Raw genomic sequence first — 16808 nt, 5'->3', positions numbered from 1 at the left:
AGGGTGAATCGAGATCGCGATTTTATAACGATAAACAAATTGAATAACGAACAGGCCTACTCCAAATTCCAAACCACAAGTCCATAGGGTAACCAGGAAACCAAGGGTGAAGTAGATTGGATGAACGCTTCATGAGGTATTTCAAAGACAGACACACGCACGCACGCACACACATGCACGCACAGACACACGCACACATACAGAGATTCCCCGATTTATAGTTAGATGGCTAAATGTTTACAAAATGGTTTAGTCCGGCGGACAGCAGCTCTGGTCGTGTGCTGGCTGGGTTTGAGTCGCTGCAGCCGCGACTAAAGGTCCACAGCTTGTGTGGACTCTATGTGCTAGGAGCCGGCCGTCATTTGTTGACGTAAGCGGCCTCCATTTCTAAGCTAACGTTAGATAGTGTTGCACCTATACTGTGGCATCCAATCACAAGGAACTGACTCATGACTGTTGTTGGCACAAACAGTGTCACTGGCCCGAACGGGCCAATCAACTTGGCCGACATACTGGGGCCATTACTTATTTCGAACCCTGACTATATGACCTAAATCTGTCATGTGTTTTAATGTCTTAGGTGCAGTTTCTCCTTCCAGGAGATGAGGCTTTATAGAGTATCTATACCTCGCTATACATGCTAGCTGCTTCCTCCAGTGTTTTTGGAGGCTGGGCTATAGATCATGCCCAGCTCTGCTGTATATGTTAATGACCAGGCCTTTTGCGGTCAAACAATAGCCCAGACATTTTCTGCCGACCCTCAAGGACCCAGGGCCCCCCCGTACAGGAGCATTTGATGTAGACTTGGTCCCCTGGAAGGACCGGAGGTAGATACTGTAGATAGAAAGAAGAAACTTTATTCGAGTATCCAGCAGCTCACACATAAACACACATTTCCATACACAACACAGTTCCCTATAATAAATAAATACAATGCAAATGCATACACAAGAGAGTTAAAAACAGGATAAGAGCAGCATAATTACAACTATTGCACACATAGTTCTTCATAGGTCTTCTGTGGTATCAGAAGTTCCTTTTGTTGCGTACACGACTCTTCCCAAAGGGTCGGGTCCTCCTCTGGCTCTTTCTCCTCCTGCTGTGAATAGATAAGTAACCTGGTGGAAAGCCATTTGTTAGTAATTTTTGGTACCAATCGCTGGAGTAGACTACTGTGCCGCTGTTCCACCGCCCGATACAGGAGCACAGCCGTGATCCAGTGCACAGCCCATGACAGGATTATATGCAACGAGGCAACGGTTTGTGGCAGAAAAACATGAGAAGATTTTTCTTTGTAAAAGAAGTAGAGAGTGAGCGCAGCAGGACAGCAGACTTTTGCACACACACACACACACACACACACACACACACACACACACACACACACACACACACACACACACACACACACACACCCAGGTTTGTGGAACTATCTTTGTGGGGACCCGTCATTGACATAATGCATTCCCTAGTCCCTTACCCTAACCTTAACCATCACAACTAAATGCCTTAAACCTTAAAGGGGTGATAGAATGATTATATAGGGTATTTTACACTGTTCCTTAAGGTCTCCTAATAGGGTATGTAACATTGGTTGGGCTGAAAATTGCCCGAATGCTATTTTATTAGGCCCTTAACTACCCTGTGAATATGGCTCTATTTGGAACAAGAGCTTTTCTTCCAAATATGGTATGCTCATGAATATTTAGATGAGCTACGCGCTGATTGGTTTGAGCAAACCCCATAGAAACACATTGGAGACGAGACAGCAGGTCTCATATTTCAGACACTGCAAAGTTATACTTTGTCGGGCTATTTCGTTATTAAATTCACTTCTGAGACTTTTTTAAGTGAGAAATCAACTATATAAAGCTCAAATATGGGCCGTTTTACGAAAATTTATGGCTAATTGCAAATTTAGTAAGACGTGTCGGACTTTAGGAGCTCCACACAGTCTGACGAGAAAGCGGCAACCTCCATACCCAGTTAAAGTCACCGGTTCTCGGTTACTGGACAACCGGGGCTCGGGGCTCCGCGGAGCTACAGAGCTGCAAGCTAGGCTATGTGTCCCATTTAATCCTATGAAAAGATCGTTGCTACACTTTCGGCATAACTTTCGTATATTTACAGTTTGAATTTCGTCACGCCACTTACATAACATCTACCCCAAGGTCTTATAAAGCTAACAATGGTGTCCGATTTGAATTTAATGAATTTTTGTGAACATTAGGGATTTCGTTAGCGGCTACTGTCCCTCCAATCCTATGTTTACAGATCGCGGCTAGTTAGCTTCACTTTCGGCATAATTAAAGTATATTTACAGTTTGAATTTCGTCACTCCACTTATATAACATCTACCCCAAGGTCTTATAAAGCTAACTACGGTGTCCGATTTCAATTTAATGCATTTTTGTGAACATTAGGGATTTCGTTAGCTGCTACTGTCCCTTCGATCCTATGAATCGCGGCTAGCTGCAGGCCCTGGAGCTCCATCAGGGCCTCGGCATTTTGTAGTCCAGTAACCCAGAACCGGTGACTTTGCGCGGGTATTCCCTTCGTGACGGAGGTCCAGCTAGCTCACAGCGAGCCGGAGTCTATGAAGTAGGACACGCCGGGCGGCGAGGCAATACCGGCCGCTGTCACGTAGCCTGCTGAGCTCCTGCTGAACTGCGACACACAGTCGGACAACATTTGCAATTAGCCATCAATTTTCGTAAAACGGCCCATATTTGACCTCTACATAGTTGATTTCTCGCATAAAAAAGTCTCAGAAGTGAATTTAGTAATTCAATAGCGGACCTCTGGAGATCTGCATGACCTAGCTAGATTCAGAAGACTAAGCTGACCTCAGGTCAGTGGTGTAGCCTATGCAAATGTTGGGGCGTGACAAAGACTAGGAGTTGGGATGCTTACGTCAGCTTCTAGCTTTGTTGAGATTCGCCCGTTTTCAGCGGCAGTTTCAAAATGTGAGATTTGCAGAGGATAGGGGTATCAATGGGATTTTGAGCTTCTATGTATGTCCTATTTACCCACCGAACTGTCGTTATTCAACTATGACAAGGTAAAATCGGTTTTGCATTCTATCACCCCTTTAACACTTACCCTCACCCTAACCATAACCTAATTCTAACCCTAATCCTAAAACCAAGTCTTAACCCTCAAACAGCCCTTTAAATTGTGGGGTCCACCATTTTGGCCCCACAAAGCTGTTGGGACCCCACAAGTATAATGGACTCCCGGTTTTTTTCAATATAGTTAAACAAGCCCCCCCCCCCCCCGTGCGAGGCGGATCACACCCTGATATCTAGTTTTCAGTGCTAGTCCGTGACACCATGTAGCTGAGCTGAGGTACAGACGAAACTAAAATTATCGGTTAAAAACGTGGCGACATATCCCCGGTGTTAAGAGGCCCGCCGTGGAGTCAGCATTAGCTATGAATGTACAAACTGTTGAGGGCGAAGTAAAGAAAAAGAGAATGTAGCCTACTTTTCGAACAAGTGCCGCATTGACAAAATGTACAGCGAAAGACCGTGCAAAACATTTCAGACTGTCCTGCCAAACTGTATTAAACATCAGTGTACGCTGTAACGATTTTTCAGTCGCTGAAAGCTGCTGCTGTTTTAATCCTGTCAGCTCTCTGCTGCTCAGTTCCACACACACACACACACACACACACACACACCCACCCACACCCACACACCCCCACCCACCCACACCCACCCACCCACAACCACACACACCCACCCACCCACAACCACACACACCCACCCACCCACACCCACACACACCCACCCAAAAGCCATTTTCATATTATACCAACATTTGCAGCATCCTGAGCCTTTTTGGAAAGGTTACTAGGAAAACTCAGCCCAGAGTAATTTTATTCTCCCCAAAACAAGTTTCCTTTTTATTTTTAAAGAACTATACAAAAAAGCAACTTTCACTGTCTCTCGCAACTTCATTGCAACAAAAATACAAAAGACATCGCAACTTTTATCGCAATTACTCACAAAAGCTCCGGGAAAATCAGGCATTTTGGGCCGCAACAATCTCAAAAAAAGGCCGTGAAATCCTGGAGGGACTGTTTAATGCTATGTTACTGAGAGATGAGTCAATATTTTTTTTGTTCATTAAACATGTAGGCCTACAATTACTGGAGAATATGACCAAACTGACCAAACACAATTTTACCATGGTCTCGCAGGCTTTTTTTCACATCACTTTTTATTTGCCTATATTAATAAAATATATATTAATAATACAAAATAATGTATTGAAGCAATTGAAAATATGCTAGTGCACTTTCTTTTATAAATTTGAATTCCGGAAAAAGTGGCTGTAAAATTGGACAAAAAAGTTAATTTCCCACCCTGACACCATCCGTTATTTCCGGCCTTAAAGTGGCCATATGTAACTTTCAGTTTGTGTTGATTCTGGTGGCCGCTTTGGACTAAAGCGGTAGTGTTTTTACCACACCTGCTGTCATAAAGGTCTTTTCTTTACCGTGCTGTATTACCCCACTGTAGATTACTGAGTTAGCATTAACAGGAGGTCATATAGAATGTTTTGCTCAGACAGAAAGTCATTCATTTACAATAAGAGAATACATTACAGATGCATTGTTGCATTTCAGGTAACTTCGTCTACTTTGGATGTATCGTGAGATAAACCGGGTAACACTGTCACTATGCCACGAGCCAAAGCGTTAGGAGTTTGTTGTAGCAACCAACGTAGTAATAACTTACATTAATAAGGCACATTTTTATGAAACCCACGGACACTTTACACAGGTACAGGAGGACAAGGGAAAAGATAATAGTAGGCCAACACAAACACGGACTGATGATGGAATGATTAAAGGAACACGCCGACTTTTTGGGACTTTGTCTTATTCACCGTATCCTCCCAGAGTTAGATAAGTCCATACATACCCTTCTCATCTCCGTGCATATCGTAACTCTGTCTGAAGCCCCCAGCGCTAGCCTAAGCTTAGCACAGATCCTGGAGGTAACCGGCTCCATCTAGCCTACTGCTCCCAATAAGTGACAAAATAACGCCAACATTTTCCTGTTTACATGTTGTGATTTGTATAGTCACAGCGTGTACAAATAACAAGGTCACATGAGACACAGCTGTCTTCTAACCGTATACAAACTGGGAACTATATTCTCAGAAAGGCGAAGCACTGCTACTTCTGCTACTTGGGCGGAGTGATTTGCTAGCAGCGCCTGAAGCCCTGTGGTGAGGAGCAGAGAGTTCGCCTGGAGTTCACTCAGAGTTGGAGTAATAGAGTCAACAATTACTAAACTTAGCACAAAAAGTAAGGAAATTTGTGTTTGGTAGATTATTTCTCTGTGGTAACAATGCTTTTTAGCAATAAATCTTATACCGTTGGAAAGCCTGTTTAGTTCCCTTTCAAATGGTTCCCCATTTGTAAGGAACATGCATTTGTGGGATGAGCAGCAGCGCTGAGTATGTGGGTTGCGCCCATGAAAAAATTGCCAAATCTTCTCTGCCAATGCCAAACAGCTTATTCTCCCATTCTTCAACCAGCATTTGTCGCAAGTCAGCCAACGTGGTTGTGTTGGTCACTCTGGCACAAACAGCACGCCCAAGCTGATCCCACAAGTGTTCAATGGGGTTGAGGTCAGGACTGCTGGCAGGCCATTCCATCCTCTCCACTCCCACATTCTGGAGGTAGTCTCTGATAAACCCCGCCCTGTGGGGGCGAGCGTTGTCATCTTGGAGGATAGAGTTCGGTCCCAGACTGTGGAGATATGGGATGGCCACTGGTTGCAGAATCTCATCTCTATATCTCTCTGCATTGAGATTGCCTCCAATGATGACAAGCCTTGTTTTTCCAGTAAGGGAGATGCCACCCCACACCATCACACTGCCTCCACCAAAAGGTGTCACTCTATCGGTGCAGCAATCAGCATAGCATTCTCCGTGTCTTCTCCACACTTTGACCCTACACTCCAACTGCCGTTGGCAGAATCATCCAATCCACCAAACACCAAACGAGTCAATAGCAGAATAAACTGTTTGGCACTGGCAGAGAAGATTTGGCAAATTGTTCATGGGAGCAGTAGGCTAGTTGGAACTGGTTACTGGCGTCAAACTTACAACTTACAACACGCACGAAGATGAGAAGGGTATGTATCGACTTGTCTAACTCTGGGGGTTACGGTGAATAAGCTGAAGTCCCAATAAGTCGGTGTGTGCCTTTAACACTGATGACCCGTAATTGTCTCCATCTGTTGAAAGCCCGACCGAGTGTGACTCGGGATCGCTCGTTGTCTGTCTCGCTCCCTTTTAGCTTTTAGTTGTTGTTCGTTTAATTTCCTTCTTTCCTGTGATGGCCCTGCCCCAGTATCAGCCATAACTACAACAGATAACTTCTAAAATAACATTAAAATACAATTAGGCCTATAGAAAGAAATCTCCTTCTACATTTTACCTGGCTGGATACAATAACACTGCACCAACTCGTTAGTGAAGTCTCTACGGTGTGTGTCGGTCCGAGGAGAGAACCCGCAGCAGCACTGACTGACTGACTGACTGACTGCACACCAGGGCTGTGCCTCCTTCCCTCTTCCCTCCTCCCTCCTTCCCTCCTCCCTCCTCTCCTCCTCCCCTACATGGTGAGCTCATTGGCAAAATAAGAAAACATTATCAGACACTACACAGGTCATTTTCTCTGTGCCAACAGTTACGTCAAAGCCCATCTACGGAGAGCTGTATCAATGTTCATGAATTTACATTATTTCTTGGTTGCTAGGTGACAGAAATTCACAATGCATGGGGGTGTGTTACAGTGCATTATGGAAAACAATAAGTGGCCTAAAATGTATTTTGCAAATTTGAATTATATTTCAGACACTATATAAAAAATGGCTGGGTACGTAGTAGCGCCCTAAAACATGAACACACAGCCTAGTGCATCACCATAGTAACAGAGGGAGGTACCACCTTGTGGCGCTACTAAGCATTGCAGTTATTACTCTGTTATATTATCAACAGGTCAGAGTCTTTAATGGAACATTACTGACAGAAGTCTTATTCATTTTTTTATGCCAGTATTTGAGTGCCTTAACTGTAACATTCAGTATGGCCAATGAGTCACTGTTGAATGTATATACTTTTTTTTAAATAAATGATTTATTTTCCCTGTTGTACCGAAAACATACTGAACCGTGACCCAAAACCGAGGTTCATACCGAGCCGTGAATTTTGTGTACTGTTACACCCCTAATATTTGATAATGCTCATAGACTGTATATTAATGGGCAGAGCGTGTGTGACGTCACCCGTTGGTTTGTGGAGATCTGCTATGAGTCGTTGAGTTTGCCGTTACGGGCGCAGCCATCCTGGTTGAGGATGTGACGATTTTAGACGAGAGGGAAGAGTGAGGGAGGAGCCCTTACACTCCACGTTACGTTACACACTTTCACTGGCAATCACATCATAGCCACGCCCTAAAACACCCCCTGCTTTATCGACGATTTTAAAATCAACGAGACCATAATTCAAAAAATGAACATCATTCTGTGTTGCAGAAGACTTAAAACTAGCGATTGAGACCATAAACTCCTTATGAAAATGTTTACTGAGGTAATACATCAACAGAGCTGTTTGGAGCAGTTTGTGAACAGTGTTTTCTGTTGGAGATGGTAAGTCCCTTTGGGGTGGACTTTGGGCTTTTTCACTTTGTAAACCTATAACATGCACAAAAAATTATATATATATATATATATATATATATATATATATATATAACACAATAAAGGAAAGGGAAAAAGCCAAAAAGCATAATATGAGCACTTTAACATAGCGGTGGGGATTTCCCAGAGGGGAAGGGTTAGGGGAAGTGAACGAGGCCATGTTGAACCACTATTGAAACGCAGCCTTAAGTCCTGTGTAAATCAGGCTTCAGACAGCAGACTTGTAAAGAAGGGCCTGTATAAAAGTCCAACCTAATGACCATGTGTTCCTCAGCCTCGTGTATGGGGGCTCCAGGTCGTCCCACCCAGACTCGGAGCTGCTCCACCGGCAGACCTATGGCACCCCCCATCCCCTCCAGGGCTATGCAACGAACCACCACCCAGGAAGCTCCAGACAGGGAGGGGCCTGGGGTGCTGCTGGACGCTCGCTTGGTAAGGACTCAAATCTAGAAATACTGTATTTCTTTCTATGTATAGTGCAGTCTGTAGTATGGTTGGGTACCGTTTGGATTTTGAGGGTCTTGAGGTCCTGTCCTGTAGCTGAGAGTGGATGTCAGCCCTGGGGTAGACTCCTGACCTAGGACTGCACCATTTGGAGAGAAAGTCATATTGCGATTTACAATTCTGCGATTGCGATAATAATGGTATTATGAGTCTACTTGCTTGATTATCAAGGAAAATGAAGAAAACATTAAAATGTTGGAACATACAAAGTTGACATGGAATACTGTGGAGAAAGAACAACAATGGTGAAAAGTAACACCAGGGATGTGGAACTGTTACTGAAACGGATGGCACAGTGCACATGTGCAGAGTGTAAGTGTTTCCCGATGCCCCTCCTGTGCTGTGGTGGCATGTGCCAAACAATTGGTTACAGTGGAATATAAATAAAGGGTAGGGTGATAGATCTGTAATGTCTCAACCACTTAGATTACTTATCTCGTATATTTTAAACAACTGTGCCAATCACAGTGTTGCATGATGAAAATGGTTCACCAAAGGAGAAGAGACACCAGCCATCTGCCCAGATATGGAAATAATCTTAATGTCTGGATAGAGCAGACAGGCAGGATGTTAATGCATTGCTTATCTGTGTAAAATCTCTGTTTTCTGTTCTCGGTTTTTATTTTGCAACACAGTGATCTACTTAGAAATCGTGACTCTGTTTTATGCAACAATAAAAGCATTTCAATAAAAATAGAAAGAAAAGTTTGAAAGAAAGACGTTTTATTGAACTGTTTACATGATGATGGTATGATCTATGATATGATTTATATGAATTAAGTGAGGGTTGTGGTTTTTTTTGCCAGGCCTCTCGGGGCTATTTGACGCCAGCCTCCACCACGCCAGCCCCTCGGGTCCTGACCCCTCCGTCATGAATCTGATTTCAGCTCTGGAGTCGCGGGGTCCACAGCCACCACCCTCTGCTTCCTCCCTCCTCTCTCAGTTTCGCTCTCCCTCTTGGCAGACTGGTGAGTGTCAGCCTGTTAGGGTAATGGTACACTTGGGAAAAGAAAAAAAAATCCTCATTTGACATTAGTTCTTTTTACTATTTAAATACTACTACTATTTCTAGATAATTCATAATTTAATTTACGGAATCATTTGCATTCATTTAATTTGCAAAAAGTTTGTAGTCTCAAACTGAAAAAGTTGCTAATTTGTTGAATTTGAGTAGTGCCTTGCATTTGCCAACACTGTCCATGTGATGTTGTGTCCTGTAGCAATGCATACACCGGCCCCAGCGGATCTCTTTATTTCAGGGGCTCTTCCTGGTTCCAGCTCTTTCCCCTCTTCCTCAGCCCTCTCTGCATACCAGCATCCTGGCTCCTTCTCTGGACGATCTTTCACTCCCTCACTATCCCTGCAGGACACGCCTACATTTAGCCCGACTTCCAACAGTTTGCTATCCCCCCATGATCCCCTGCTGCACATCAAAACACCCTCCCAGGCCAGCTTGGGCTTTGATCGCTTGCTGTCCTCCCAGAGTGCCACCTACCGGGGCTCCCAGGAGCCCCCAGCCCCTCCTCAGACTCAAGCCCCTCCCACCTCCTCCAGTTGCCACCTGTCCCCTTCCCAGTTCAACTTATTGTCCTCCCAGCTCCACAACCAGTCCTCCCAGCTCTATAATGCCTCCATGTTCTCTTCCACAGCAGCCCTGCTGCCCACGCCCCCCCCTCCTCCCCAGCCTCCTCCAGAGAGGGCAGCGTCCCGGCAGGACAGTGTGATCAAACATTACCAGCGCTCGTCCCCAGCTCAATCCGCAGCACTACCCCCACAGCAATATGTCAGCTGTGGGGGGTCATCGAGCTACCAGCAGATAGCCAGTCACCACCGGCATTCTGGGGTGTCCTGCAGTCCCCTGGGGGAGCAGAGCCCATCCTCTGACCCCAAGCCCTCACCACGGTTGGAATCCAAGACTTATCAACCTATTATCCAAACCCCCTACACATCCTCATCCTCCAGCTCCTCAGCCCCCTCCTCATCTGGCACTAAGGGAGCCAAGAGTTCTAGCTCCAGCAGCGGCTACTCCTCTTCAGGCTCAGCATCATCTTCTTCCCGTACTCCACACACTCCACCATCAGCCTCCTCCACTTCCTCTTCGTCCTCTTCTAGCTCCAAGACAAGCACTGGCTCCTTGTCTGCTCCCTCTTGCCAGCAGCCCCCAGCTCAGTCAGCACCGGCACCACCTTCTCTACCGGTGGTGTCATCCAACCTTGTTCAACAGCCAGCACCTAAACAATGCCTCTCCACTTATGGCTCTCCGCCTTTGGCTAAATCCAGCACAGGCCTACCAGACCAGACCCCTCTCCAGCAACATGCCCAGTCCTACTCTCCCAACCAGCCTCCATCTACACACATGACCCAGTCTTATGGAGGCTTTAACTCACCTCATGCCCAGGACCTGAGCTCTGGAGCAGGGGGTACTGGAGGGAAGACCTTCACTGCTACAGGCTCAGGAGGACGCTCGTTTTCTGCAGAGATAGTCTTTGGGGACTCAAGCTTTGGCTCAACCTCTCTTAGGAGAGCAGGCAGTCCTTCTTTAGGGTATGGGAGTGGTGGAGGATCAGCAGTAAGTGGACCTGTATCAGGAGCTGCTGCACTTGGCAGTGGAGTTGGATCTGCAGGATCAGGAAGCGGATCTGCTGGGGTTGGTAATGAAGGCAGCAGCTCTTACCACCTGCCTGAGTCTAGTCCCTCGCCCTCCATCAATTCTACTATCGGTCGCACTGGATTGCACTCTCCTGCCTCTGCTCGCCCTGCACAGTCCCCTGGAGGCTCAGGGGCCACTAAATACTTGTCCACCATTCTCTCGCCTGCTTTTATGTCCCCACCACAAGGTTTCCCTGATACACGGCAAGTGCAGAGCCAGTCCTACCACACAACACCACCAAAGCCAAAAACAGAGACCAACATGCTGGGAGTTGAGCATTCCCAAGATGAGGAAGAGGATGACGATGATTTCCTCATCCACCACTTACTACATTCCCAGAGCTCAACTCCCCATCCTTCCCAGCATCACCCACCTCCTCATCAATTACCCCAGCCGCTCCCACAAGCTAGGGATGGGGAAGGCAAGGGGGTGACCTATGACATTAACAAGATCTCAGAAGAGCGCTACCACCTTCAGAGTGTTATTCGTACCAATAACATCACCAGCAGTTCAGGTCCTGGAACAGCAATTGGTGATGCAGCAAGTGGTTTGAACACTCAGTTGGAAATATCACGGAAGGAACAGCAACAGGCCAAATCAAAGTTGACCATATCAAAGTCCACTGCTGGAGGGGTCACTGACTCCCTCTCCCACTCCCATCAACAACAGCATGACTCCTTGGGCTCTGTGGTCCATTATGGAAGAGAGGACCCCTACACAATGCACTCCCATCACACCTCACACTTGTCCTCTCAGCAACACTCTCAGCATCCCCAAATCTCCCAGCATTCTCGGCACACTCAACACACTGGACACACACAGCACTCTCAAAATACTCAGCATAGCCATCCCCTTTCCCACTCTCACAGCCACCCTCACATGGAGCTGAAGAAGACTTCAGATGAAAATAACAATGCCTACTTGTGTAACACACCAGATGTGCAGCAGGCTCGACAAAGCCAGGTTCCCCTTTCCCTGATGGATTCACAGCAAGACCCTCCCCAGCAAACTCACATGCTGCAATCTGTCCTTTCTCATACTACTAGCACTAAGATAGATCCCCAGCAAGCCCCTCCACAGCAGCTGCAGCAGCATCCTTTGAGCCAGCAGGCCATGATGGGTTCAGCTGGAGGAGTAGGGCCTGCCATGGTGGAATCCCACCCACAGAACCAGCCCTCGCAGTTGCAACTCCAGCTCCAGACCCAGGTTATAGATACCCACTACAGCCTTGGAGTCCAGCCAAGAGATCAAACCCGAGCCAGTCAGAACTCAGTGTCTCCGCTAGACATACTAGACCAATCTCTTTCCCGGACGAACAGCAGAGGTAGTGGAGGAGCTCTGGACAGAACAGGAGTTGGTGTGACTGGAGGGGAGGGAGGTGGTGGGGACAGACATAGACAGCAGCACAGACTAACACCCCACCACCATCCCCAACAATCAGCCTCAGATCTCCATGACTTTCTCTCTGAACCAGATTTAGGCTTGTCCACCCCCTCCCACCTGCACCACCTCAACCAGCCTCAGGTCCATGCCCACCCCCATGCCCACCATCAACAGCAAGCACACACTCACCATCAACTGGCACACTCTCAATTAGCTCACCCACACTCCCACCGGATGGCAGCAAATATGGGAACCCCCCAACAACAGCAGCAGCCCCAACAAAGAGAGCCTGAAACTCTGTCCCACTCCCAGTTAGACCAGCTCAAACAGCACCAGTTTCAAACAGTGAGCCCAGTGGGTAAAGTAGGACAAAATCATGGCCCGCACCAACAGCATCGGTTTGCACCTCTAACATCCATCTGCTTTCCAGACTCTCTTTTACACGATGAAGACCGTACTTTCTTTCCTGAGATGGAGGACATGTTTTGTTCAGCTGATTACAAGTCGAGCTGTGTGGAGAATTCTGGGGCAGGACAGGCTGCTCAAGAAAGCCTTACCCAGGGCCATGGGCAGGGGCAAGAGGGTATGGAAGCCTTAAAAACAGGAGGTGCTAGAGAGGGCTATGATATGGTTGGTCATCACAGTGATCAAGGCTATGGACATTATTGCCACAGCCTTGCAGGAACAGGAACTGGCAATCTACACTTAGACCTTGACTCTACGAAGACCCACGAGCTTCCCTCTACTGTGAATACTGATCAGCTTGGCCTCATCCAATCCCAAACGCCCAACATGGGGCTGAGTTCAGCAGATCAAGGGGATGGCTCAGTCAACAAGATGATGGGAGCTGTAGGAGTGGGTGGAAGTTCAAATACAACTGGTCTGACCTCACCTATATTTTGTTCTTCTCGACCCAAGAAACTGTTGAAGACCAGTTCATATCATTTGCTTAAACAGCGGTGTGAGCCACAAATTCAAACAAAGAAAAACTATGCGCAGGAGTACGAATTTGAGGACGATGAGGATAAAGTTGATATTCCAGCTGATATTCGCCTAACCAGTCGACGCCTTCCTGACCTACTCCCTGACTTGGTCTCTAGTTGTAGAAAGGCTAGTGGGGCAGCAGGAGTAAGTGGGCTCAGTCCACTGATGGGGGACATGGACTTCTGCCACCCCTCCAGCTACTCTTCCCCTGGACACCCTCCACATATCCTCCCCCACTATGGCCCTAAGAAAAGAGGCAGGAAACCAACTAAACCAAAACGTGAAGGCCCTCCTCGCCCACGAGGTAGACCACGTATACGTCCTCTTCCAGAGCCGCCCTACTGCAGGGGGCTGATGGGATCAGTGCCTGGAGAAAGTAGAAGGGGTCGTGGGCGCGGTCGAGGACGAGGCAGGAAGGAGGAAGGGTTTGTTGAAATGCATCAAGACATGAACAAAGCACAAAACCTCGTATATCATCAGCAGCAGCAGCAGCAGCAGCAGCAGCAGCATCGGCAGCAACAGTTCAGCCAACAGCAGCATCTCCAACAGCAGGCAGACCTCCACCAAGCACCACACCAACAGCAACAACAGCATCACCTGCATCATCATCAACAGCAGCAGCAGCAGCAGCATGTTTCCTGTCCTCACCACCAACCGCATCATCAACAGCATCATCATCATCAACAACAACAGCAACCATCCCAGCTGCAGCAAGATCCAATCACACCTATCAAGGTAACAGTGAAAAGAGCAGATAATCTGTTGGTTTTGCCTGTCTTAGCTTCAGTGTTAATTCATTACTGTGGACATTAAGATTGAACCCAAATATATCACTCTGAGAATTCTGGGGACAGTTAAGACAAATGTGCTCTTTTAACTAGGAATTAGGGTCAACAAATAAGACTTAAGCTCTCTAGTTGATAACTATCTCAAGTAAAATGAATTTGGTATCCCGGATAGATTAATGCTTTATTTAATGCTTGCAGATTCAAGCGGAGCAACAGCAGAATATCCAAATGGTTATTGCTTGTCTTTAAAAACTTTTGCAGGCCACAGATTGCTATATCTCTATGTTTTTCTTTGCAGTTGTCGGCAGGTTTAATTGATTGACAATTGACAATGAAAATGTCTCTTAGCTTATAGATAGCATAAAGGTAGTGCGGCTCTCTTTAAGGTTTAAAAATAGTAACTCTTTAGTTCTGTGCAACTGTTTAAGGATCCCATGAATATATAAAATAGAGACTCACTAATGTCCAGGCAATTAGAGAGAGAGGGTGCGATCAATTAGTAGTTCAGGAAGATACAAGCAGCAGAGAAGAGGATTTTGCATTGCTGGCAGTAAATGCAAAGACACTAACAGGGAACAGCCACGTGTGTGTGTGTGTGTGTGTGTGTGTGTGTGTGTGTGTGTGTGTGTGTGTGTGTGTGTGTGTGTGTGTGTGTGTGTGTGTGTGTGTATATATATATATATATATATTCTGCTACGTATTCTTAGAAGTGTATCCACAATACTTTTTGATGCACTCGCTTGTCACCACCGTGTGCGATACATTTAAATATATATATATATATATATATATATATGTATGTATATGTTTTTATAAATATTTCTGTGAAACCAAGCCCTGAGTGGTTTTAACATAATCTGCATTACTGGCTTATTTTGTAGATATCCAAGTGAGCCAAGCTACAGTAATGATGATATACAGTAACAAATGTTGTATACTGTATGCTAAAAGTCCCTTTGAATGCCTTCCATCCAATCTGTCTGTCTTGTCAGATCAAACTGCCCGTTCCCAGCATGCCGCCATCAGAATCGTTGTTGAGGACAGACTCACTGTCCAGCACCGAGCCAGTTCTGTCTGACGGATCTGTGGGGTCGGCACCATCTCTGGGCCTGAGTCCTGGACCCAGCGCTGCCATGGACTGCAGCAGAAGTGAGGTGAACCAGACTCAAGACAAGATGATGAAGCATCAGCAGAAAGCTGAAGAGGTAAAATAGTTTACAGTGTTGTTCTGTCTGCTCATTAGCTGCACTGGCAAAGCTCCTTTGATAGTTTCTCTCTGATAAATGCTAAACTTGTCTTTGTTGTTAACGTGTAAATGTATTTGTAATCATTTCAATGCCGAGTATTACAATTTCCAATGGTTTAAAGGATGGTGAGTACCTTACATGAATTCAATGCAGATTTTACCAAATTTGGATGGACTGGCAGTTTGACAGGACAAACGACAGATGTTATTGTTTTGTGGTATAACATTGTTTTCACAGAATCTAAAAAGGTAACAATGTGTATAACTTGCTGTTCTGTTTGTCAGTCAACGTTTCTATTCTTAATATAGAATATTCTTAATTTTTCATGTTTTGTCTCACTCTTCATGAAAAGGCCTGAAAATGACAACGAATGCAAAGAAAAATAAATAAATAAATATATATATATATATATAAATATAATATATAAATATATATATACACACACTTTAATATAATAACTTTATTTGTATAGCACCTTTCAAAACAATGGTGTACAAAGTGCTTGACAGAGGAAACAAAAGTACATACACACTAATACCTAAATGCAAAAAAAAGTGAAGTAAAGGGAAGCTGGGGATGATTTGTAGGAATGTGGTGGAATGTGTAGCTCTTCCTGCTCCACGTTAATCTCTAATGTGACGACACCCACACCTCCCCAGTATTGGCCACATCAGCGAAGATGAGAGAGCACGTTTAAAGAGGAGGAATCAATCTAAATATGAAATAATTTGTCACATTTCTAAAAAAACAAAGGCAAAGGTTCTCCACTAATAATAATATAAATGGAATTTTTCCGATGCGGTGATGTTTGATGCATCTCGAGTCCACCCCAAATTGTACCGGTGCACACTTTTGAAATCAGTGCACTCGCACCATGCACTTTTATGTCCCTGCACCGATGCTCAGTGTGAATCTTCCCATCCCTAATGTAGTATCATGTAGGCTGCTTGATGAGCTTTGTCACTTTCTTCTTGATGTCAGGGTGTGAGGGAGAAGGAGCTGCAAATATGAAGAAGGGCTGCAGAGGACCTGTGCCTGACAGCTTGAACTATTTTTCATGTTAGAAGGAAATGAAGTTGCCCCTCAGCAACTGTAAAATATAGTATCTAGTAAATATAGTTTCTGCAGTCAGTATTTAGACTGTGAAGTGACACCTTCCATTTCCAAATCAAGTCAAACTGATATACGTACATTTTAGTTAGTCAGCCAGTTAGTGTTTGAATAGTTCTCATCTCATTGTGCCAGCTCTGTATTCCAGCACATTGGCTTTCACATTAACCAGAGACTGAGGAGTGCTGACTCACCTTTAAGCATGTTGGATGGGGTTTACATCTGAAGGACTCAGAACTAAACAAAACCTAGACCCGCATTTAAGAAAAATGAAGCAGGGCAGTGACCCTTAAAGGTGCACTATGCGTTCCTGCATGGTTTCAGCGCGATTTCATTTTTGTCTCAAATCGTAGGCCTCTCTCCTTGATATGCTAGCTGCCTGCCCCCTGAACACACTGTGAAAAAAGCCCGGTCTCGG

The 16808-nt window shown here is 45.6% G+C and overlaps 1 protein-coding gene across 2 annotated transcripts in view; it reads left to right on the top strand.

The window, feature by feature from the left end:
- prr12b (proline rich 12b) overlaps nucleotides 1-16808 on the top strand; it is a 39695-nt gene that overhangs the window by 3993 nt on the left and 18894 nt on the right. The window contains exons 2-5 of one of the 2 annotated variants that reach the window (XM_078268713.1): nucleotides 7999-8156; nucleotides 9035-9196; nucleotides 9449-13980; nucleotides 15026-15238. In XM_078268713.1, the coding sequence (XP_078124839.1) occupies nucleotides 7999-8156; nucleotides 9035-9196; nucleotides 9449-13980; nucleotides 15026-15238 (5065 nt within the window). The remainder of the gene's footprint in view (nucleotides 1-7998; nucleotides 8157-9034; nucleotides 9197-9448; nucleotides 13981-15025; nucleotides 15239-16808) is intronic. The other variant, XM_078268714.1, reaches the window with a different exon arrangement.

Source organism: Sander vitreus, chromosome 15 (assembly GCF_031162955.1).
Source record: "Sander vitreus isolate 19-12246 chromosome 15, sanVit1, whole genome shotgun sequence".
Lineage (NCBI taxonomy): Eukaryota > Metazoa > Chordata > Actinopteri > Perciformes > Percidae > Sander > Sander vitreus.
Note: the sequence above shows the minus strand (reverse complement) of the source record. Positions and strands in the feature narration are given on the sequence as shown.